General features: G+C 45.4%; 1 protein-coding gene across 2 annotated transcripts in view; it reads left to right on the top strand.

Annotated features, from left to right (window-relative positions):
* Positions 1-24082, top strand: part of ADGRB1 (adhesion G protein-coupled receptor B1) — a 285153-nt gene that overhangs the window by 200844 nt on the left and 60227 nt on the right. The window contains exons 19-21 of one of the 2 annotated variants that reach the window (XM_061447599.1): positions 16058-16161; positions 17346-17441; positions 23715-23817. In XM_061447599.1, the coding sequence (XP_061303583.1) occupies positions 16058-16161; positions 17346-17441; positions 23715-23817 (303 nt within the window). The remainder of the gene's footprint in view (positions 1-16057; positions 16162-17345; positions 17442-23714; positions 23818-24082) is intronic. The other variant, XM_061447600.1, reaches the window with a different exon arrangement.

Here is a 24082-nt window from a genome sequence, read left to right as displayed (position 1 = left end):
GTATGCTTTTGTGGGCTCTATTGTAGCAGACTATAGAACTGACTTGAAAACTCACTGAGTATACACAGTGAGCAGCCCTGTACCCTATGATGTTCCAGGATGTTGCAAGAGGCTTTGATCATTGTTATCTCATTGTTATGAATACAAGGCACCTTTCATGGAGTGCTTCCTTCCCAAAGAAACAACAGCTTCTGAGCTCCAATATCAACTCACAACATACATACCTTTTTTAACTGGAAACATCCCAGCATTGTGTGTGCAGCAGAGGAGAAGGAACCCTTTTTACCTTAAGGAAATAATGTGTGGAAAGTAGACTTTCAGTGTTATGTCTTGAGCAGGCTGTGGGAAGGGAATCAACATGCAGGTCTGGTGTGATCTTGAAGCTCTTCCTCCTGGAAAGATTGCCCTGTGCTATGGGAGGTCTGTGTACTTCATAGAGTGCATGCAGAGACAAGGTGGGTTATTTTAAGGTCTTAAACCTCAGTAGAGCCTTGCGTGCACAGGGAACAGATCCAGGTTTTCCAGCAGCGGGCTTTTCCCCTGGAAAAATGTAAATGAATTAAAATATTTTGTAAAGGTGCAGCAGTTCTGACAACATTTGAATGGAAATTATAGCAGCGTTTCACTTAGATAAGACCAGAGCACTTTATTTGGAGATGAACGTTTTAACATTTATATTCTACCGTGGTTTATCACGTGAGATTTGGAGTCTGGATAAGAACAAAGCCTTTTGCATATCTCGGGAACAGTCAGTTCTCAGGTTTACAATAGTTTTCAGGTTTCATTAATGCTGCTTCTCCTGCGGTGTTAGCTCTTGGATTCAAAAGCTGGACTTTTCTGCCGAAAGGAAGTTCTTGGTTTTGCCCAGCTCAAAGTCTTAAGGCATGAAACTACTGCGAGTTTTATAGGGGTCTAGGGAAGAGTTTAGGTGTATCTGAGTGTATTGGCTAGGGGAAGATCAGGTTGGATATAAGGAAGAAGTTCTTTACTGTGAAGATGCTGAGGCACTGGAATGGGTTGCCCAGCGAAGTTGTGAATGCTCCATCCCTGGCAGTGTTCAAGGCCAGGTTGGACAGAGCCTTGGGTGACATGGTTTAGTGTGAGATGTCCCTGCCCATGGCAAGGGGTTGGAACTGGGTGATCTTAAGGTCCTTTCCAACCCAAACCATCCTATGATTGTACAGCCAGAGCTGTTTCTGTGCCTGTGAGTAAAATTGTGACCTTGGGCCAATCACTTCATTGTTTTCTGCTTCCTTTTCTCCAGCTGCAGCACCCTTGCAGGCTGCGCACATTCCCATTTGCACAGCACCCCAAGCCTGAAGGGTGCTACAGAAAGCACCAAGTGCCGTCATTTCCCTGACAGAGCATTAGGAGCCTCCGCTTGCTCCCAATGCAAGAGCTGTGCCAGGGTGCACATTGCTGAGCTGGCTTTTGAGGTCCAAATCCTCCCCAAGCTTCCTGACCTTGTGCCGTTGGCACCTCTTCCTGCATCACCCTGTCCTCTCTGGGATGCTGCTGCGAGTAGAATGTCTCCTGGGAGCTGATTGTGCCCCTTGAACTGGGAATGTTTCCTAAGATTTCCTAGGGATTTGTGCTGTTCTCACTGGAATCTCTCCAGATATGGAGAGACCAAAGTAAGAGTGAGGAAGGGACATTCCAGCTGGACTCCTGCTCCTCTCAGGAGAGCTTTGTGCTGAGACTGAGGACTGGTACGGTGTAAGTGCTGCTGGGGATGCTTGGGGTTCACCCATCTCCACAGCAGGAGCAGATGCTGTGTTTTCTCAGGGGTGCCTTTCCCTGAGGTCTGTGGCAGCCCATAGGCTTGTGTAAACCACAAGCTGGTCTTTCCTTTGCTCAGCAGGGATGCTCTTTTCATTAAACTCCATAGAGTCCCCTTGAGCTTCAGCAAGCTTTGGTAGCCTGGAGAAGACAGGATATGAACCATCTGGGCTGACAGTTTTCCCTTCCCACTCTCTCTCATAATACAATTAGGAAGTAGAGAGGATGTGTGCTGCCCTTAGGTACCCAAATGGGACAACCCACAGTCCAGCTCCCTCTTAAAAGAATTGCGCTACCTTTCAAATGTGGCCTCTTAGCAGAGGTGGCTGAATTGTGCTTCTCCATCATTGCTTTGCTGGAAGTCACCTGCTTTAAAACATGTGGGGTTTTATCACTGACATGAGGTCATTATGCATCACAGGGTGAATTTGGGCTAAACCTCATTTGAATTTGGAGAGGACCTGGTGTCAGTGTACAGATGATTTATGCTGGGGAAGGGGATTATTAATAGAGCTTGTGATGTGCTCCAGGTGCCAGGAGGCAGAGGGTTTGTTAATTTGGTGGGGGATGTGATGGAGTTTGCCATTGCTGTGTGCTGTGTGCTGACCTAAGAAGTCATCCCGTCAGCAAATAAGTGATTAGTGTTTAAACAACTACACAGGAAAGGAATCAGAGACAAGTGGGATAGGAAATCCCTTTCAGCTCCATGCTTCGAGGAGAGACAACACTCGAATGTATTAAAAGAAGACAGGTAGCACACGAGGTAGTAATAGGAGGATTTGGCTCAGCATAATAAGCAGTCATCCAGCATCCCACCTCCTTGGCGGCTGTCTGCGGCTTCAGCTGTCTGTCGATCCAGCGGGTAGTTGGGTAGATATTCAGAGCTGACAGCTTCCCTCCGCCGAGTTCCTGCTCCGTGCTTGTGGATTCGCTCAGGTCTTTAACTTACGACAAAACTCCAGGCAGTGGGATTGCAGCAGCGTGGGTCTGCAGCTCTTCCCCCGCGAGCTGAAACCAGCGAGCTCTGCACAGCCCTGGCAGTGACTCTTCTGCAGGCAAATGCTGCATCACCCTGTATCTCTTCATCTGAAGGGGACGTGGGAGAGGAACATGATCAAGTGGCTGGGAGCTTAAAACCGTTGTGGGATTCAGTGCTTCGGCGTGAGTAATACCGAGCCACATTCACCCTTCGGTGTAAAGGCAAGAGCTGCGCTGGCATTAACCAAGTGACCCCAGGAACAGACCAGGGCTGAGGTTAGTCACTTGTCTTCAGCTGAAATGAAACCCTCACCGTGCATGTCTGGGATACTGCGTGTCCAGGCGTTCCTGAGGGGTTTGGTGCTTATTTTGAGCTGCAGTGCTTAATGGCTTGTTGCCATGAAGGCAGCTTAGCAAATGTGACAGCTGCCCTGTTACCCAGCCACTGCTTACTGCTCTGTTAAAGGACGTGTAGATTTAAGCCAGGACACCAGGGTCTTCCCAGTTTCTACTTTCCCCTTTCCTAAGAGCTGGGAAAACAGCTCTGAGGATCAGTGCATGATTTGAGCCATTAAGGGGCAGAAATGTGAACAAAGGGAGTGAGTGGTACATGTCCGGGATGCTCTGCTCTGTGTTCAAACAGGATGACTGGTACAGTACGCGAGTGTGGGAATGTGTGAGCATATGTGTGGGAGAGGATGATGTGACAAAGATGTTTGGTGTGATGCCTCCACACTGATGGTGAGCGAAGGTGAGCTCTATGAGGTGGTTTGACTCTTTTTCTCAAGGAGGAAAGACTGAAGGGAAAGAGGATAATAGTCTTGAAAAGGGTAGAAGTAGCTGTGGAAAGGGAGAATTCTGCTGTCTGTGTCTGCTGGGGATTGGAATCAAACTGCAGTGTGAGAGATTTAATTTAGGCACAAGGGAAAACCTTCTGTCTGCAGGCATAGGCAAGCACTGAGAGCCTACCCTCCACCAGTGAGGGTTTTATTGAAGGCTGGGGATGCTTCAGATAGCTTTAAGGCAGGCAAATGGGTGAGATGAGTTTGTCAGGTCTTTTTGACCCTCTTGCCTATAATTCTGTGAACTAGATCCCCTTTGTGTCTTCTTGCTGTGTAAAGGAGAGAAGCGTGGCAGAGATGTAGCATGCTGATGGGAGGTGGAGGAGAGGGATGGAGGCAGATGGGGAAGCTCTGGTAGGTTAGGGTGCATATCTGGGAAAATCCCAATTGGAGAGAGCACCTTGCCTGTTTTCTGTACCCCACTGTAGCTGATGATCCATCTTTATTTTATCTTTGTATTCATAATGTGTTATTCCAACCTCCTCATCACCTGAGAGTGACGACTTCAATCTGTTCAACACAGAATGAGCCACAAAATGACCCAGACCCAAAATAGACAAAATATAACTGAAATTTCCAGCTGACATAGAAGGATGCTTGGATACAGGCGGGTGTGGGGGCACATGTAAACAGCGCGAGGGCATTAGTCATCGCGATCCGCAGTAAGTCGTGGCACATCTGCTGTTGTCAGGGTTGTCTTGTAGACATCGAGCCGAGCAGGGTTTAACAGAGGAGGTTTGAAGCAAGAGCACTGGGTAGTTTTTTTGGTGTTTTTTTTTTTGGGGGGGGGGGGGGGGGAGCATCTCCCAAGTCAGAGGACAGCGTGGGAGACATCACAAAAGGTGCTCGCTTGAAAATGGTAACAAGTGGGTGATGGAGGCTGGGTTTCATGGGCGCATCAGGGGTGGGAGTCAGCGCATTAGTGCTAAATGAGATTATCTTCCTTTTTGAAGCACTGCAAGGACTAAGTAAGTGCATTGAGTCGAGCTGTTGAGTGGTGCTTGTCTTTCTCCTATCATTCCGCACCCATCTTCATAGTACTTCAACCTAGAAAAGCCCTTTTTGGGGAAATTTCGGCAAGCTGCTCACCACTCAACCCTGTTGAGCCCTGCCTAAAGGCTAAAGTTGCCCTTGAGTTGCCATGCAGCGAGACATGGAAATTGAGTTCTTATTCTTGTTTTACAACAAATGTCTACTCATTTCAACCAAAACTGAATCAGTTTCTCAAAGGCTTGTGCCCGTCATGCTTTTGCTATCTATGAATAACGGAGTGTACTAATCTACTCGCAAGATTTTGGCAGCAACGGCAATACTTAAGCAAAAATGGGTAATACACATCGAAAACAAATGTCAGACTTGCAGTTATGAGTATTTGAGCTTGAAAGTTCCCTCTAAATGTCAGGACTGCCTAATCAGGAAAGCAGGATTATGCTGCATGTGATAGTGGTTAGTCAAAACTAAGCCTGCAGCTCAGTGCTTGCTAGCTACCTGCCCTACTAACAAGCAGGATATACACAACACAATAAATCTGTGAAAGCAAAATGACATTGCTCTTTTCCCACAAGCACGACAAGGCTTTCATTTTTCATGGCAAATTGTCTTTTTGCTCTTTTAAATATGGCAATCATGTCAGCCATTCCCCACATGGGGAATATCCTACTACTGGGGCCAGTTTTGATCTTGTTTATATCAACTCAGTACACTTGTAATTCTAGCGGCTGTTACAGTTTTACTTCCCAATCACTCTGCTGTGAATGAGATGGGCATCAGGGCCAGAAACTGATTCCATGTGCACTGATTTGAGATCACCGTTCCATGTAGAGGGAATTAGCACCAGCGAGTCCACAGTAACCAGCTGTGCATTGCACTGGGTAGGTGGAAACATGCTGGATCCCATGGGCTTTTCAAACTGCAATGGGAATATTATCATCATAAGAGTGTACTGATGATCTGCCAAATGGTTGAAATCCCTTCATCTTCTCATAGGCGAGCTCTAGCCAAGGAGCCCCTGAAAGCCTCTGAGGACTGATAATGAGCTGGAGACATCTGGTTCCTGACCTTGTGCAGGTCAGGAACTGTTGCCCATGCAGACATCTTCAGTGATTGAGCAGTGAGAGATGGAAACGTTTGCTTGAGTTCTACAGGAGAGGAATCATATCCACAAGTAATAATTAAAGTGACTAAATGAAGGCAGGGCTTAGGAGATGCTTAAGTGATGGCTTCTGCAGGCTTTCCACAAGTATTCACGGCTTGTGCTTTGGATGAAGGTTTTGCTTAAGGACCGGGCAAGGGTGGGAGAAGGGGAAAGGGAAGGCAGATGTCTGTTTTCAGTATGGTGATATGAGCATCTTGGGTGTTCCCCCTACTCCTCAGCCATGTCTCTCTTAAGAAGAGGATGGGGAAGGAATGTGCTGCCCATGCTGTGGGGAGAGCTACCAGTCTGGCATCACTCACCGGTACAACAATGATTGAGTAAAACAAACAGCGGGCTGTTTTGGAGTAATTTGGTGAAATGCTGTCGCCTGGCATGGAACCAAAACACTGCTTAAATCAGGATAAACACAGTCTGGATTCTACCCTCATTTTCCTCTCCCAGTCTGCTGTGGAGTTATTTTATTTCAGCTGTGTGTAAATCTTACCACATTTCCCTGCAAGGTGCTCAGCGCTGATGATGGGAAGTTACTAGGGATGAGGGCACGCTTGTGAAACTAGGGCAAGATGGGAAATGCAAGAATAGGCTTGCAAATCAGTTACAGACTTTGAATTGATTATCCTTTGTGTAGTGCACAGAAGGGGCAATCTCAAGCAGAAGGGAGCAGTAAAGGCAGTTCATTTTTAATGTATTTAGAGCATATGTTCATACTATAAAATAATGCTAGTAATAGGAACAATAATGATGATGATCATAAATTCCCTGGTAGAAGTGTCTCCAGCACTATCCTGTAATTGTCCATACTGTTTAATTGTTATAAAGCTCCCTGATCTATCATGGTTTGTCCAGCTGTGGTCCAGGGGTTGGCATGGTCCATGGATGGACAAGACCCCTCTGTCTTGAACAGTGATTTTATATGAGTGTTATCTATACAGTATCATCACTTCAGCTCAGGGTAACGGAGTGGGTACTGGACTATTGTGTTTTCTAGGACTAACATAGTGAGATAGAGGTTTGTTGTTTGCTGCAGTGCCTGTGACAGTGGTACTCATTCAAGTTCACTTCTGCCTAGTTGTCTTAGAAGGAAGGAGCACATAACCTTAGAGGAACAGGACGTTGTGATTCTTACCACCTTTATTGTGGAAAATGTTTGTATTTTCCCTTTAACATAGAATCATAGAATAGTTAGGGTTGAAAAGGACCTTAAGATCATCTAGTTCCAACCCCCCTGCCATGGCATGCTTTAAAGGGAAAGGCTAGAACAGAGCAAAGTTTCCCATATGCATGAAAGCAAAGATGTAAAAAGCACCACCTGGTCAGCTCACAAACATTTAAACCAAAAAGCTCTCTCCTCTCTCTCCTCCACACCTCTCCATGTTAATACTGCAGCTCCATACCTCCCCATGTTAATAATTTGCAGTAGAAAATGAAATGCTGGTGCTTGATTGTCCCAGTGTAGCCCTAGGAATCCCCTAACGCATTTACACGTATCAGAAGTCTAAGCTGAATTAAGCTTTGGAAGAGAGATGGAGGGCAGTATTATTCTCTTCCATTTCCAGGGGGTTAAAATAGGCCCCTGAGAAGTTAAAGCCACTGTTTGCAATCTAAAGCAGGTCGGCTGAGAGGGCTTTGAAAAGATTGGTTTAAATGATGGAGCCATGTACGCAGTTGACCTGCAGGCAAGCTGGGAATAGAGCCCTGCTCTGCTTGCTTGTTGTCCCTTTGCTCAGCACGCTGGTTCCTAAACCACATCTCTCAGAGGGATGCAAAGTGGCTCAGAGCTACTTTTCAGAGCCCCGTTAAAAAGTGTTTTCAGCAGCTTGACCAAGCAAAGTGTAATGGGAAAGAGACAGAAAGGGAAAATCCACTGCCTATGGCAGGGGGTTTGGAGCTGAATGATCTTTAAGGCCCTTTCCAACTCAAACCATTCTATGACTCTATGAATGCATTTTAAATAATGATAATGAAAATGTTTGAGGGCAGCTGGGCAGGAGGAGAGTGGTCCTTAGAGGTACTCTGAGCCTGATCCAGCCCTCCTTGATATCAGCACTGGAAACTGAAGCACTGAGAGTGCAGTCTGGTAGCTCAAAAAGCAGCAGCAAGCTGACCATGGCATCAAGGAGTGGCAGGTAGACAATAAGTACTGTTAATTCCTGTAATTCCCTGCCAGCCTGAAGGAAATTATCCTGACAGTTCCTATTAACAACTGGCTGAGTGACCACTCCTCTGCCCTGCAAGCTTCATCAAGGCTGTTTACTAAATGCAGATTGCCATGTTGTAGCTTGAGAGTGGACTCGATACCAAGTGAAGAGTTAGTGGTGGTTAATAAATAGTAGCACGTTAAGATGTCTCTCCGGGTGATTTTTGTGTACTGTAATTATACAGAATTGCCTGTTAGAGTGGCCAAATTACATAAAAGGGGCCCTCAGCTACACAGAAGCGTTCCAAATAATGGGTGACTATTAGCTTTGACATAAGAAGCCTGTAGTTATGAAGCAAAACAAGGTAGTAATCGTCTGGATCTGATTTGCAATGACATGGGCAGAGCTGGGGAGGATGTTGTGAAAGAGGTTGTAAAAGGATTATTTATTAATGATGCCACAAAGTGATCTTCATGCAGGGATCTCAAAGCCCTCCTCAAAGGTTAGAAGGTGGAGGAGAGAAGGCTCTGGGGAGACCTTATTGTGGTCTTTCAATATATGAAGTACATATATAATACTATATAAAATATATAAGAAAAATTGATATAGACCTTTTAACCAGGTTTTGTTGGGGATAGAGTTAAATTTCTCCATAGTACCTGGTATGGGGCTATGTTTTGGATTTGTTTTGGAAACAGTGTGGATCACACGGGTGTTTTTGTTATCACTGAAAAGAGCTTAAACAGAGTCAAGGCCTTTTCTGCTCCTCACCCCACCAGTGAGCAGGCTAGGGATGCAGAAGGTGTTAGGAGGGGACACAGCCAGGATAGCTGATCCCAACTGACCTAAGGGGTATCCCATACTGTATGGTGTCATGCTCACAATATAAAGCTGGAGGGTTAGAGGTTTGAGGGATTGCCATTGCTTGGGGACTGTGTGGGCATTTGTTGCTTGGTGGTGAGCGATTGTTCTATTTTACATCACCTTGAGGGTTTTTTTTCCCTCTCTCTCATTTTTTCCCCTATTTTTCTTTTCATTATCAAGCTGTCTTTATCTCAACCCACAAATTTTTGCACTTTCCCCATTCTGATTCTCACCACCCATCCTGTTTCAGGGAGAGTGAGCAAGCAGCTGTGTGGTGCTTAACTGCTGGCCAGGGTCTTGTCCACAACACCAGGGCCCGTAGTGTCAAGGGGCAATGGTTTTCAAATGAAAGAGGGTAGATTTAAATTGGATGTAAGGAAGAAATTCTTCACTATGAGGGTGGTGAGACACTGGCACAGGTTGCCCAGAGAAGCTGCGGCTGCCCCATCCCTGGCAGTGTTCAAGAACTGCTTATTCAGTGGGTCTGCTCCTTGCATCCCTCATAACTTCTCTTTCTGCAGGCAGGTGCAAGGCTTTGCTTCTCTTGGCTCTGCAGAGCCCTAAAGGTGGGGACACACATCAACGGCAGCATTCTCTGCTAAACGTGTCAAGAGCCTGGTTCTCAGACAGTTGAAAGTGTCATAGCATCACTCATTACCAAAGTCAAAAAGATGCTGCAGATTGCTGCTATCTGGAGTGGCTGCTGTCCTTTTTTGTCCAGTGGTTGTATTGTAGTAAAATACATGGCTGGTGCTTTACAACACCACTGCAGTATATATGCGGATATACAAAGAGCCTGAGCCCAAAAGAGAAACACAGAATTTAACTGAATGGTGATTTCTTTGGCAGATGACAATACCACGTTCACCTCTTGGTCATTCAGCCGTTCTCAGTAGTTTTCTTTCAGCACTGACATTACACCCCTTTGTTCAGAAAGCTGCTCCCTTTTGTGAGTGCTGTTAAAAGCATTATTTTCCAGCAATTTTAACAACCAGCTCTCTGCTTTGACAAGAGTTGTCCAACCAGCAACAAAATCAATACAATATAGCTTTCAAAAACCTTCACAAAAAGCATGAAAAGCCTTGAGGCCTGTGGCACAGTAAAATGGTTCCTGAGCAGTTCTTGGTGTAAATCACACCCACCCAGTCCAGTTCTTTGTGAAGAGGGGAATGAGTCTCATTGCTTTATGCTCATTACCTGTGAGGAGAGGTACTGGGATCTGAACCTGCTCGGTCCTACATAGATGAATATAAGAGGCAATCTAATCACAGCCTAAAGGTGTCAGAGGGGCAATTACCAAAGTTATAAAACGGAACTCCTCTGTCTTGTGCCTGATGTTTTAACAAAGGGAAAAGCCATGAACTGTAGCTTTTGGGGTTAATGTGTGACCTTAGGAAAAATCCTATTACCAGAAGAGTGATGTGGCCCTGGAATAGACACCAGAGGGATGGGAGCTCTCCACCTCTGAGATTTCCCAAGACTCATCCAAGCAAAACCATGGCCAGCCTCCCCCCAATGTCAGTGCTAGCCTTGCTCCAAGCTGTAAATTGGATTAGAAAGCTTTAAAGTCTCTTGCAACCAGTGCTGCTGTAATTCTATGACTTCATGAGTCTTTAATTTCAAATGGAAGTCAGGCTCAAGGCAACTCTTCCAAATAGCAAACCAAAAGAAGCCCGTCATCCCAGATTCCAAATTCACATACCTGTGTTTTATTTGGGAGCAAAAGAAATGGTTCAGTTCTTCAGTATGATGCTGTTGTACCTAAAAACGACTTTGCTCAGCCTTCCTTGGTATCAAGGGTGGAAAAAGCAGAAAGAACAGCTTGCTTGTAAGGTTTCAGGCAAACTGCATGGCATTAAGAAATACTGTGTTCTAATTGGAGCCTGTTTGACCCTGGAGCCAGAGCAGGGTAATGGAACAAGCACGACTCAAATGAAGTCACTTTTCACGGTGTTCTGCAGAAAACAAGAGAAGGAAAAGGATGCAGAGAACATAATGGGGGGAGAGACGGAGCGATGCATGAAGAGAAAGAAGAAAAGGCAGAATAAGTCTTGGAAAATGGCCATAGGAAAAGGGTAAGAAAGAGAAAGGAAACTAAAAATTAGGAAGGAAGGAAAAGAAGGAAATAGAAAAGAGGGAGAAGGAAGCAAAGTGAAATTGTAAAGAAGAGGAGCATCCTTCTGCCCTGCTAGGCAGAGCAATGAGGTGGTAGGACAGCAAGCAGCCCTAGGCAGTAGTACTCGTTATTTCCATCTCAGCTGATGTCATTGATTGCTTCTCTCCTCCCTTGTCATGCTTGGTGACAGTACTGTGGGACTTGCAACTCGTAACGACCTGCTTGGCACAGGGAAAGGTTTTCTTTCCAGCTCCAAATAGGCAAGGCTTCGTCAGGTTGCTTCTGCATGGCACCCATCAGCAGATACGGGGAGGTAGTGATGGACAGGTTACTTGGGACCACTTGTGGTCCCCAAAGGAGGAAACTGAGTTCCTGTCCTGTGTTTTGCAGACAACCAATTCGCTCCTCATAGAAGCATAGAATGGTTTGGGTTGGAAAGGACCTTAAGATCATCCAGTTCCTGTCCCCTGTCATGGGCAGGGCGGCCTTACACTAGACCATGTCACCTAAGGCTTCACCTGTGCTACTGGGAAGCTCCCAAAGAACTGCTTTCTCTCTTGAGAATGCCATACTGCTTTTCTGTTGGTAGCATTACCACTTTTTAAACCAAGCTTGTTTTCCCCCCTCTTTCTCCTCCAAGGAAATTTCCCTTGCAAGGCTCAGATCCTGCAGCATTCAACCACCTTCTGTCAGGGGTTTTAATTAGTCAGAAGAAAGAAAATAAACAGTGCTTTGGTTGCCAAAGGGAAGAAGTGCGTTTTTGGGGGAGGGAGAGAAGATGGGGAGGACAGAGAAACCTTAATAATGAAGAAGGAAAGCAGAATCCTAAGCTACGTGGGCCTAAGCCTTTAAGACTTCTTATTTCTAAAGTACTGTGCTCCTGTTCTTCTTTGCAGCCAGTGGTTTTTATGATTATCCACCCTCATGACGACAACAGAAATCCAATCATGGCTGGACCAACCATGCCATCTCTATAGGGAGAAGGGATGCGCTTCATAATCTCTCTTCAGCAAAAGTCCTTCCAGTGGGCAAGGGTTTTGTGAAAGCTGGGCTGAAGGATAAAGAAGAATGCTAAGATCAGGGTCTTTTCTGTGCAGAGGGCTGCAGATAGACACCAGGTATTACCCACAAGACTGGCTTCCACTTGGCCGGTGTAATGCCTTGCCAGTGAGCAAACATCTGACCTAGGCATGGAGCAGTACATGCAACCTATTACACAGCTGATTTGGTATCTAGGTTATGTGTGATGTGGGAAAGGGGATAGGGAAAGGAGTAAAAGAACCTGAGTTTTTTTGAGGTGGGGAGCTGTCAGAGAGGATGTGGAAGGGAGGGATGTTCATGTTATTGTGTTGGAGATACAGGGATGTAGTCAGCTCATCTCTTCAAATCCAAACTCCACTTCTTCAGTGTCTCTTGGATGGTTTAAGAATGAGTTATATGTCAGGCGTTTTTTACTTTAATGGAGCTCCTCCCCCACTTTTATCCAGTTACCCATGAAAAGTCAGTGAAATGAGACCTACTTAAATCAAACGTCACAATCGATGCTCATCCCAGGACACCATTTGTGCGACGTGGACTCATTTTGCCTTAAGGAGGGTGCAGGGAGATAAAAAGGGTTGTGAGTGAGCATGGAATGAGTGAGGAAGGAGCAATCCACTTCTGATTATTTTGTGCTTCACAGTACATCTATTAGGACCGTGCATCTCTGGGGTGGGATAGGGCTGTTGCTCACTTGGGTTCTGCAAGAGGGGAAACCAAGGTGTCAAAGAGAGAAGATGTGGAGTTTGCATCTCTCCCTCCTACCCTACCCCAGTGCCTGACTAAATAAGGGACTTCTGTTCCCAAAAGAAAGTCCCTTCCACATTTCAATTTATGCGGATCAGAATATGGTGTTTCAGCACTAGCAGTGCCTGGAATATGTCCAATTTCAATTTTTATTTGATAGAAAACAAACGAAAATGTTGACGTTTTCATTGAAATTTCTTTATGTTTACCTAGTTCTCTGAAAACCTGCTTCTAACCTTCCACAAATATTTGGCAGGAGTAAATTCTCAGGGTGGGAATACAGTCGTATGAGTTGACATTAAAAATCGCTGTGATAGTAGAATCATGGAATGGTTTTGGTTGGAAAGGACCTTAAAGACCATCTATTTCCAATGCCCCTGCCATGGGCAGGGACACCTTCCACTACCGCAGCTTGCTCCAAGCCCCTGTGTCCAACCTGGCCTTGAACACTGCCAGGGATGGGGCAGCCACAGCTTCTCTGGGCACCCTGTGCCAGCGCCTCAGCACCCTCACAGGGAAGAGCTTCTGCCTAAGAGCTCATCTCAGTCTCCCCTCTGGCAGGTTAAAGCCATTCCCCTTGGCCTGTCCCTCCATCCCTTGCCCAAAGCCCCTCTCCAAGTTTCCTGCAGCCCCTTTAGTCACTGGAGCTGCTCTAAGGTCTCCCCTTCAGGAGCCTTCTCTTCTCCAGGCTGACCCAGCCCAGCTCTCTCAGCCTGGCTCCAGAGCAGAGCTGCTCCGGCCCTCTGAACATGTTCATGTCCTTCCTCTGGACTTGCTCCAATAGGTCCACAGTTAAGGATCCAAATCTCCATAGAAGTTCAAAGGAAGAATCCGCATGGGAACTGAAACATTTTCTGTGAGCATTTTGGGAAGTCTAGTTTGGGGTAACTTTGCTGGATGGATTGGTGAGGCTCAGCACCATATTATTCTCGGAGCTTTTGCACAATTACTGGTAATTAAAAGGACTTAAGATATTGCTTTCCAGTTCCATAGCTTCATATATATCAAGTTCCATAATTTCAGCAAGTTGAATTAGGATCAGCATCCAAACCCTTTGCGTGTATCTATGGTGTGTTCTGGAGAGTCCTTAGCCTCCTGTTTCACAAAGCAAACTCAAGGAAGATGCACTGGCGTACATGTAGTGAAGTGTCAGAGCTGATGTGGTCAGAAGAGAGGGGACATTGCAGAAAGGTAGCACCACAGTCTAAGTGCAGTTTGAGGTCCAGTCTGTAGCTAGTTTGCATTCAATAAAGATCCCTCAATCAACCTTTACTCCTTTGGGTACCTATGCCAGTTGGGCATTTAATCCAATGAATGTGTTGCTAAATTTTGCCTGTGATCATAGAATCATCACCCCTTGTCCTGCTGCAACAGGCCCTGCTAAAAAGTCTTCCCCATCTTTCCTACAGGCCCCTTTTGAGAACTGAAAGGCCCTTTTAGAGCTAAAAATGCCTAAAGCTCTTGTGCCAGCCTTCCCAATAGCTCCTATGGGGTTCACTGCAGCAGAGTGGTGAAAGTTTTGCTCCTTAATTCCCCCCCGTCAATGAGATTCAAAACGTGAGAGGTGCTGTTGGTCAAAATAAGCAAGTAAATGGGATCTTCCCCAGCCCTTTGGACTTCAGGGACTATTCACCTCAGATCCCTTTATATCGGGGTTGTTTCTGTTCTTCATGGTGGGATCTGTGGACTAAACCTCTACTGGCTGTGTGCACTGGGCACATACTTGCTTTGCCCATGTGTTGAGCTGGCCAGACTCCATATAAACATGGCACTTGTGCCTTGCCTAGTATATTTTGCTTTGCAGAAGGCTCAGTAGCCTGGAACAGAGCTGCAGTCGCCTCAGCTTCATGGCATCTCACTGACTGGAGGTTCAGGTTGAGCAGCCTCATACCTGCCAACAAAACAGTGTAGACAAGTCCTTAGAGAACTGCCTGTTCCATTCCCAAATCCGTGTGTAATTGCTTTTTGCTTTCTCTTTCCCTATGCTAAGCCCTTGCTATGTCAGGAACCATCTCATCTTCATGGCTGTAGTGATAGGTGTTGGTACCGTGCCAGTCTAATGACAACCCTGACTGTGCTCCCACACCTCTGCATACTGCCTAATGAGTCTAAACAGAGGGTTCTCATGTGTCTGTTGCACTGTGGGTCTCTGCTTCTCTGCCTTCATGCCAGCAGACATCAGTGATGTGGAAATGAGAAACATGCCAGGAAAAAAGCCTGCAGCAGAGCAAACCAACTGGGATCCAGATCCTCATTTCTAAGCTGAGAACTGGGGGAGTTTAGTGATATTAGTCTGGCAGACATTAGCTTGTTACGCAGTCCCAGTACTGCAGAGAACTAGCTCAGGTGAGGTTACAGCATGTGTGTTTGTTCTTGATGTTGCAAGAGCTGATGATCAGCAGATCCATGTGTTTAGATGAGAAGTCAGCCTTCCAATATCTGAAGGGCGCCTACAAGGATGCTTGAAAGGGACTCTTCATGGGGGACTTTAGTATTAGGACAAGGGGTGATGGGTTTAAACTTAAACAGAAGAAATTCAGGTTGGATATAAGGAAGAAGTTCTTTACTGTGAGGGTGGTGAGGTGCTGACACAGGTTGCCCAGAGAAGTGATAGATGTTCCATCCCTGGCAGTGTTCAAGGCCAGGTTGGACAGAGCCTTGGGCAACATGGTCAAGTGTGAGGTGTCCCTGCCCATGGCAGGGGGTTGGAACTGAATGATCTTATGGTCCTTTCCAACCCAAACCATTCTGTGATTCTATGATTCAGTGAATTGAGAACCAGATTTTCCAGTAAGGAGCCCTGCATATGAAGAAAAGCCTTGTGTAGTAGTGTAAGAGTAGTGAAGTGATGGATGGTATAAACTGATGCTGCGTCCCTGGGGAGCATATACATCTTGGTTTTCCTTTGCTTGCTTCATCTTCTCCTTTTCCAGGGGGATATTTGTAGTTGGTGAAAGATTTTTACCATGTTTTAATCCTCCAACCTTCATCACCGCTATTCTCAGATGAGCTCATTTGTAGTGGGTCTAGTGTGGGCACTGCTTTTTGCTGTTGCCTCATTAGTTATCTTCATGCTTTCACACTGGACTTCAAGGGCTTCATCCTTCTTTTGCAACCCACATCTTTTACTCACCTTCCTCAATATGGGTATGAGAGTTGTCACCCAGACTTAACACTGGTGTGTGTGGGACCAGAATAAGGTCCTCAAAAAGGGTGGGTCAACCAGAAATAGATCCTGGTATTTGTACATACTGTGCATGTGAAAATCAGGTGAGTTGAAACACGGAAAATTAAGAGGAAAGTTCTTGCCATGAAATTGAGCTGGTCCTGAGCATCTTCTTGGTTTTGTGGGTTCTTTTTCTTTCGTTTTTTTATAAATGTCTTATTTTTTCTCTTTCAGAACATGGAAAAGGTGCTGGTCCCTTCTGTCACATTAATTGTAGGCTGTGGAGTATCTTCGCTGACACTTTTGCTGTTGATTATCATTTATGTCTCTGTTTGGAGGTATGGCTTTCATTCTCTTCTCTTCTTGTTGGGGAAAGTAACTTGTCGTTTGACCTACATGGAGCCTGAAGGTTTTCCTCTCTGGTTTTGGGTGTCTGGTGCCTGAGGAAGAACCGTTTGGTAATGAGTGGGTCCTGCACTAAGTCATTATGGTGGCTTAGTTGGCATTATTCTTCCCTTCTAATGCCAAAGAAATTAGTACAGTGCAATTAGAGCCATGACCCCATGTAGTTGCATTGTTCCATTTTCAAAAGCCGCATGCTGGTTTAGATGCCTTTGTATACCCCAGGAAACCTTGTTCTTGGAGAAATGGACACACACTGCCTCCTGGTATTGCTCCAAGGTATTCCCAGTTGGGTCTTTGATAACATTAAAACATCTGTGACCCGTTATGAAAACATCTGGCCTGAAGAAATGACAGCGCTTTTCAGGAGCTTTAAGGATGATAAACCACATGGTCTAAATAACTCTCTAACTAGCTCTAACTAAATAACCTCTTAGCCACATTCTGCCTTTAGCTTCTGATGCACATGGGATTCCTCAGTACATCCCATTGCAGAGAGCTCCTGTACACCTATAAGCAGGTCAGGTGTAACTTTAAGTTGCATCATTTATAGAGGCTGGAGTGATTTAGTAGCAAAGTTTTATTGAACAAAGGCCCACATTGGTCCATGCCCCTATTAGATATGTTTTGGTGGACTGTATAAGCTGGAGGAATCGAGGTGTGCAAAGGTTTCTCACCCTAAACTATGTTGAGCGAGGTCTGAGTTTATATATGAGACTCACACCTTTCCTAAATTCATGGCAAAAGTGTTGAGAGCTTCAGAACTCTAAGCTAAAGAAACCCAAGAAAATCAGAACCAGGTGCATGACTGTGAAATTGAAATGGATTAGCTACAGAGAATATACTGTTTAAATATTATTGGTGACCCTTTTGAGAGAAGGGACCAGTCTGAGGCTCTTATTTCACCCATTGATGCTTCTTAATAGAAAGGAAAGGGTTAATTCAGATCAGAGTTGTGATTTTAGCTAACTTTTTTTACCTTTTCATGTAGGAAAGAAACAAGAGAGTGAAAAATGAGCAAAAATGCATCTTTTTTGTTGATACTGTGACAGTGCATAGTGGTTAGTTAATTATAGCAAGTGCTACGAGCTGAAGACTGATCATAATAACATTTATCTAGAACTCAGGTTTTTCCGTGCCTGGGGTATCATTGGATGTGCTCAAGTCCTTGTCCTCTCCTGCTTTTCCTAAGGCTGGGCAACACTGGGCAGCGCTGGTAGGTGACTTACTGGTGTCACTGGTGTCAGGATCAAGTGGAAAGTTAGGATAGAAGACTAAAGAGCAAGTGTTCGAGCCTCACCCTCTCTTTCTTATCAGAAACAAGTTCAGGATCTGAAAACCAAGTTCAGACATGAGGTTGAATAAGTTTGGAGCATCCTAGAGTCATTTGGAATAACAACACGATGTATTGTCTTCCAGGAGTGTGCCCCTCAATATTAACTCTTATTGAGGACAGTAAAGTTAATTGCCTGTCTTGTTTAAAATACACTCTCTTTAATTTCACATTCCAGCCTTTGTGTTATGCCTATGCCCAAAATGATCAGCATGAACGGGGGGGACATGTTTATGGGAGGCTTGAATGGGCATTTCTGAGCTAGCCAAGGATGGACATGCATTTCCAAGTGATCCTGAGACCAGCTATATCTTGGTTAAAGGGCTCTCTATCCTAAGTCTCTCTGTGTAAATATCTGTTAAGCATGATCAAGTGATCTCCAGAATTTCTCTTTGGTGCGCTGAGTTTGTTCCATCCCTTCTCTGTAGATCATGTTTCCATGTTTCCTAAACTTCACAGCATTCCCGTGGCTGAGCCCTGAGCGCTCTGTGTGTCCTTTTTATTTTAGGCATAGCTTCTGGACATGAATGTGCTGTCCTATTAATGGTCTCAGGAACATCATATTCAAGTCAACATTACCTCCTGGCTCCCATTTTGTTTTGCCCTAGGTGTTATGTAGCGTGATAGACAACGGCTGGAGGAACAGCTTAGAAGTGGGATCAGCAGTATTATTCCAGCTGTTGTTGCTAAAAGAGTATAAAGTCATTCTTTTTCACTAAGGAAGAAACTCCTTATGCCCCAACTGCCTGGTCTTCTGTGGAGAGCACTCACCAGAGCTCAGCTGTTTCAGGGAGCTTTGGCTGGGAATTTTCCCATTCAGACCTCTGGACAAAGGCATCTGGAGCATGCATACATAGACTCAGCTTGAGTATGAAACACTTCTGATGAATAAGCTCACTGAGGCTGACAATCTGGAAACATTCCCAGATTTTTGCCCAGCTAGGGTTTGTTTATATATGGGGAAGCAGAAAGAAAGGATGTGGGAAGACAAGAGGGAAAGGAACATGGTGAAGAAAAGGGGGGCAGAGTAAAAGAGAGGTGATCCTAGCTTTGGGCTGCATATCAGAGAGGAAATGAATTTACCCTCCCCTTCCCATTCAAACCCCCCAAATAATGGTTGCTTCTCAGTGGCACCTACTCAGCCATCGGTATGAATGGCATGAGCTTTCTGATGCAAACGATAGCTTCAGCCACAGCCAACTTGGCACAGCCTGGTTGAAAACTGGAAGTTGTTTCCGTTTGACGGCTGTTGGTGGCCTGTTGGTGGACTTACTCCAGTTCCCAGTAGACAGATGGCTGCAAAATCTCTGCTGCAGATGGTGCATCACTGGCCCGATTAGCAGTCTCAACAGAGAGGTCAGTGACATGGGGGGCTATAGAAGTGGAGTGACCTTGTTATCTGCCGGTGATGGCAGTCCTGGGTCACAGCTGGAGACAGGGTCTGTGGTGCGAACCACTTGCTGCACCACTCATGCAGAAAAATAGAGGAAATTGAGAGAAAAACATCTTCCCTCTTGAAAACTGACATGAAAATGAAAACTGGGGGAGAAAATGAACTATTCAAGGGTCAGAACAGTTGAAATAACTTAGTTTCTCTAAGTTCTGATGGTACCACTGCTTTTAAACAGCTCCTTGAAATGCTGGTATTTCAGGAGTGTCCCAATGTGTTTTCCATCCTGGAACTCATTGCAGCTCAGCAGCCTCTGGAGTCAGTGACCTTTCTATAGCATGGAGATCAATGCTTGCTATCGAATAGCTCTTCCACCAGCCCATCAGCATGTGGGGCACGGCAGACCTTTTCCAGTGAATGCTGCATCCCTGAAAGATATCAGCGCGAGCTTTTCTCACTCCCTGCCCATTGAAGCCTGAAGGATTGATTTAGTGCTTGTCAATGAGCTCTCAAGGGGCTTTTAACGCTTTAAAGCCGGCAGCTCTGCCTTTGCAGAGTTACTCAGTGGCCCTGGTGGGAGACAGCATGGAGTGACTGCGCAGAGAAGGATGTGTGTGAGGAAGCAAGAGGTGACTCAGTGTTTATGGGAGCATAATGGGGACAAAGAGACAGACTGTGGGGTTTTCCCACCTCCATCTGTCTCGGTTTGCACGGTGGCTTCCCCACATCTTGCAGGACACAGGCCACAGCAGGAGTTCCCTAAATGTGCAGTGAGTTCTCCCCTGCTTTGATGGCTTCCATTTTGATAAGTAGGCATGAATCAACCAAGGAGTAGCAAGACAGCACCCTGGAGTAGCTCTGCCTTTGATGGAGATCTTTCCACTGGCAAAACGCATCAAGTTCTGTGTTTTTTTTCCCTATTGATATGATTTCCTCACTTCCTTGGCCAGAGGATATGGCTACTCATGGTGATTTCTTTCTGTGGAGCATCCTGTGCCAGAGAATGGAAGGAGATGGAAAGAAGCTGTCCTAGCGTAACAGGAGACTTCTGACTGAGATGAAACATAGCAAGGAAATGTTTGGCACCCAAGTCAGGCTACCAAGGAGTACTATGGAACCATTGTGCAGGAATTCAGGGTTGAACTAGGAAGGTCAGGCCTCAGCTGCATTTCAAACTGGTAAGGGATGTGGAAGACATCAATAAGGGCTTCTGTAAGTATGCCCAGAGGATTACCCAGGAAAGTGTTGGCCCAGTGTTGAATGGGGCAAGTAGCCTGATGGAGAAGGAAGTAGAAAGGGTGAAGGTACTCAGTGCCTTTGTTGCCTTGTTCTATTGTCAAGGTTTGCTCCCAGGCACCCGAGTTCCTATACCTAGTGGCAGAATCTGGGCAAGAAAATACAACCCACTGCCAAGGAAGAGAGCTGAGGACCTTTTCTGCCAAGTGAGGTTGGATCATTCTTAGGGTCACCTTCTGACCTGGTATTCTATGCTTCTATGATTCAAGCAAACTGGACATTTGCAAGTCCATGGGACCAAATGGAATGCGTAAAGGGTGTTGAGGGAGCTGGCTGGTGTTATGGTGGAGCCACTGTTTATCATCTGGGGAGATTCTTGATGGATGGAAGAAGGCAAATATTAAACCCATCTTTAAAAAGGGCAAGGAGGAGGATCCAGAGAACAACCGGCTGGTCAGCGTACTCACGGACCCTGGGAAGATTAAGGAACAAGTAGTTATAAAGGTTATTTCCAGGCAAAATGATGGACAAAAAAGCGATTTGGAATAGACAGTGCAGATTTATTGAGAGCAGGTTGTGCCTGACTGACCAGTTTCCCTTTTGTGATGGGATGTCTGGTTGCATGGACCGTGGAGAGAAGTAAGCGTTGTACATTTTGACATTACAAAGGCCATTAACACAGTCTCCCCTAATGTTTCTGTATCCAGACCAGGAAACTGCACTGCATTAGCGGTTTCCAAAGTGCCTTATTAGGTGGATATAGTTCATCCAGGCTTAAAAGGGTAATGGTCAATGGTTTGAAGTCTAATCAGGAGCTGCTTAGTAGTTACATCTGACAGGGGTTGATACTATTGCAAATATTGTTTAATGTCTTCTTTAGCAACTTGGTTGATGGGGCAAAATGCACCTTCAGCAGGTTTGTGGATGACACCAAATTGGGAAGAGTCACTGATATGCTGCAAAACAGCACTACCATTCAGAAGGACCTCAGCAAACAGGAGATATGGGCTGGAGAAGTGTTACAACACAAAGAAATGCACAGTTCTACACCTGGGACAGAATAACTGCATGGAGAAGGATGAGCTGGGACTGACCGGCTTGGAAATGTCTCTAGAGGGGAGAGTCTGCAGGTTCTAGAGGGCAATGATGTGGAAATGAGTCAGCAATGCACCCATGCAACAATGAAGGTCAGCATTAGTGGTCTATATAAACAAGAATATAGCCAAGAGATCAAGAGAATTGAATATTCTTCTCTGCTTGACACCCACATCTGATACCCTTGAGCCCCCATCTGGAAGAGGTGTCACCACATTGGAGCAAGTCCAGTGGGTGCTTAGGGAGCTGGAGGATGTGATGTAAATGGAAGCAAAGAAAACGACCTGGAGAGGAGGGGGTTGTTAAGAAGGAGTCACAGAGAAATCAAACAAATGGAAAGGTCTATGGGCACCAGCTGCAGCAGGAAAAAATCCAACTGACTGTAAAGAAAAGTAATCCTTCACCATGAGAGCAGTTCAACACTGTAAGAAGTCATCTGGGAGAGCTGGTGGCATTTCTGCTCTTGGTGATTTTCAAAACTTGATAGGACAAGGCCCTGGGAAAGCTGCTCTGACTTTGAAATTAGCCCATTCTTGGGCAGAGATTGCACTGGGAACTCGAGAGTTTCTTCACCAACCTAAATGATTCTGATTCTGCCAGCCCACGTCTCATTCTCTGGAGGTTCAGGGACCTGGGGAAGAGGATGGACTCTCCATGGGAAGCATGGAGAAAGGAAAGGTTTTTTTAATGGGGGAAAACATCTAAAGACATCTAAAACATCTAAAGTCTTCCCTTATATTCACATACAGTCTATACTTAAGATCAACTGATTTCTTCCCTTTTTTGACCAAAGGAGATTTTTGAAGTTCACACTAATGCCAGTTAGATCATAGTGTTGCTGCACGGATTTATTACATCTCATTCCCACTAGGACAGGGTCCAAATCTCCCTTTCTATCCCCTAGGAGCTGCTGACTGGAGACTTGCTGTTTTATTTCACACCATCATAGATTGATGGCTTGGTACTCTCCAGCCACAAATGGAATAGGATCCAGGTGATACACAGTATAGTACTGAGTCCAACGAAATGGCAGAATTTGGGATCAGATTGGCCATGAAAGGAACCAGAGGCTTGTTTTGCAGGCAGCAAACCCAGTTTCTAGCTGAGCTGGAAGCCTAGTCTGATCTGGAGTTGGGTGAGTTTAAGGGAGAGCTATCTGTAAACCAGGTTTCCAATAGACTTCAGGTTACTTCACATCAGTGACCAGGAAACCAAATCCTCAAGTTTCATGTTTGTTCGAAGGTAAAACTCAGAGGGAAATGAAAATCAAACTTTTGCAGCCTTTAGTAGGTCTAAAGAACAGATTTACCCTCGGCAGAGCACACGTGCACTAACTCATCCTGCCCATCTAATCAGAAGCTCAAATCTCTGCAGCCAAAGCACGACCAACTCACTCTTGCTTAAATTAGTTAATGAAATTAAATTCCCAATATAAATAGTTGATGTGCTGGAATATAGGAAATAATCCTGCATTAGCCTCCAGGCATGAGCTGCTTGATTAATAGATCTGTTTCTAATTCCTCCAAGCATCAGCATCTACTCTTCACTCATCTGGTATTCAGGCCGAATCAACTGAGCTGATTCACGTGTATAAGCGTTTCTACGGCCAGGTCCTAAATTCAATCCTTGCACTTTCGCAATTCCCTTTTAATTTTATTAGGGACATAAAAGTGCCTTCAAAGAAACTTCCCTCCGCAGCCAGTGCTTTGAGTTAATCGGTGTGCACGTACCCCAGCAGCGCGTTGGTGCTGTGCTGCACACCGCAAATCAGAAGTGACAAATAGCTTGTTCCTGCAAGGTGCTGAAGGCAACAGCTTCCTAACTTGGATCCCCAGTGCCACAGACCCACAGCTGTATTTGGCCTAGTTTTGAGAAGTGTTAAACCTCTCTACCTGTGGGAGGGGAGAAAAAAAGCCACAAGTACTTATCACTTCAGGATGGGTTGTTAGGTTAAACAAAGGGGAATGCTGAATCACAAGCACTTTGTTGTGGAGGTGCATGCATTTGTAATCTGCTTTCATCGCCAGCATGCCTGTGGCTCTTCTTATTTGGGAATCTTTCCATGTGTTGCCTGTATGTTTTCTTTTAAGCTCCTTTTCAAGCCCCCTTTCAAGTGAGCAGAGCTGAAGAAGACTTGCAGAACTCTACTGGTTTAGGAGTGGCTCAGACTAAGGACCAGACTGGCCACTAGTTTGTTGACTCATGCTCATAACTCCAAGCATTGATGGGGGAGAATAAAGAGATCTATGGGCTGAGCACCCAAGCTCTCCCCTTCCCTTTTCCCCTTGTTCTTGTCTGTTTAACATGCAAGATCTGCAGGAAATGGGCTATTTCTTACCGTGGCCTTTCTGTAGAGCCTGGTTGATGCTTTCCAGAGATAACTAAATGCAAGCTGTAACAAGGTGGATCCCCCTCCTCATCTTCTCTTGCTGCAGGTATATTCGCTCAGAGCGCTCTGTCATTCTTATCAACTTCTGCCTATCCATCATCTCCTCCAACGCCCTCATCCTGATCGGACAGACCCAGACCCGGAACAAGGTAGGAGATCAGTCGAGCTTTGTTTGTTTGTTTGCTTTTCCCCCTGATTTAGCACTGAAATAATCCATTCAGGCAGCACTTCCTCATTTTTCCTCCATCTGCTCATTAGCAACATGTCAAAGCTACGATTAAATGGCACATTTCAATTTTCTTGTGGAGACTTTGTCAGCATCCTCGGGGCTTTGATTCAAACCAATGTGATATTTTTGACTCTCTGCCTAGAGTAGCTGGCACATGGCACAGGAAAGAAATGTGGTTATTTGCA

Source organism: Pezoporus flaviventris, unplaced genomic scaffold (genome assembly GCF_033815535.1).
Source record: "Pezoporus flaviventris isolate CSIRO_AGI_PZ_B2104156 unplaced genomic scaffold, CSIRO_AGI_Pfla_v1 ptg000007l, whole genome shotgun sequence".
In the NCBI taxonomy this organism is placed as follows: Eukaryota; Metazoa; Chordata; class Aves; order Psittaciformes; family Psittacidae; genus Pezoporus; species Pezoporus flaviventris.
This window is presented reverse-complemented; position numbering and strand designations above follow the sequence as displayed.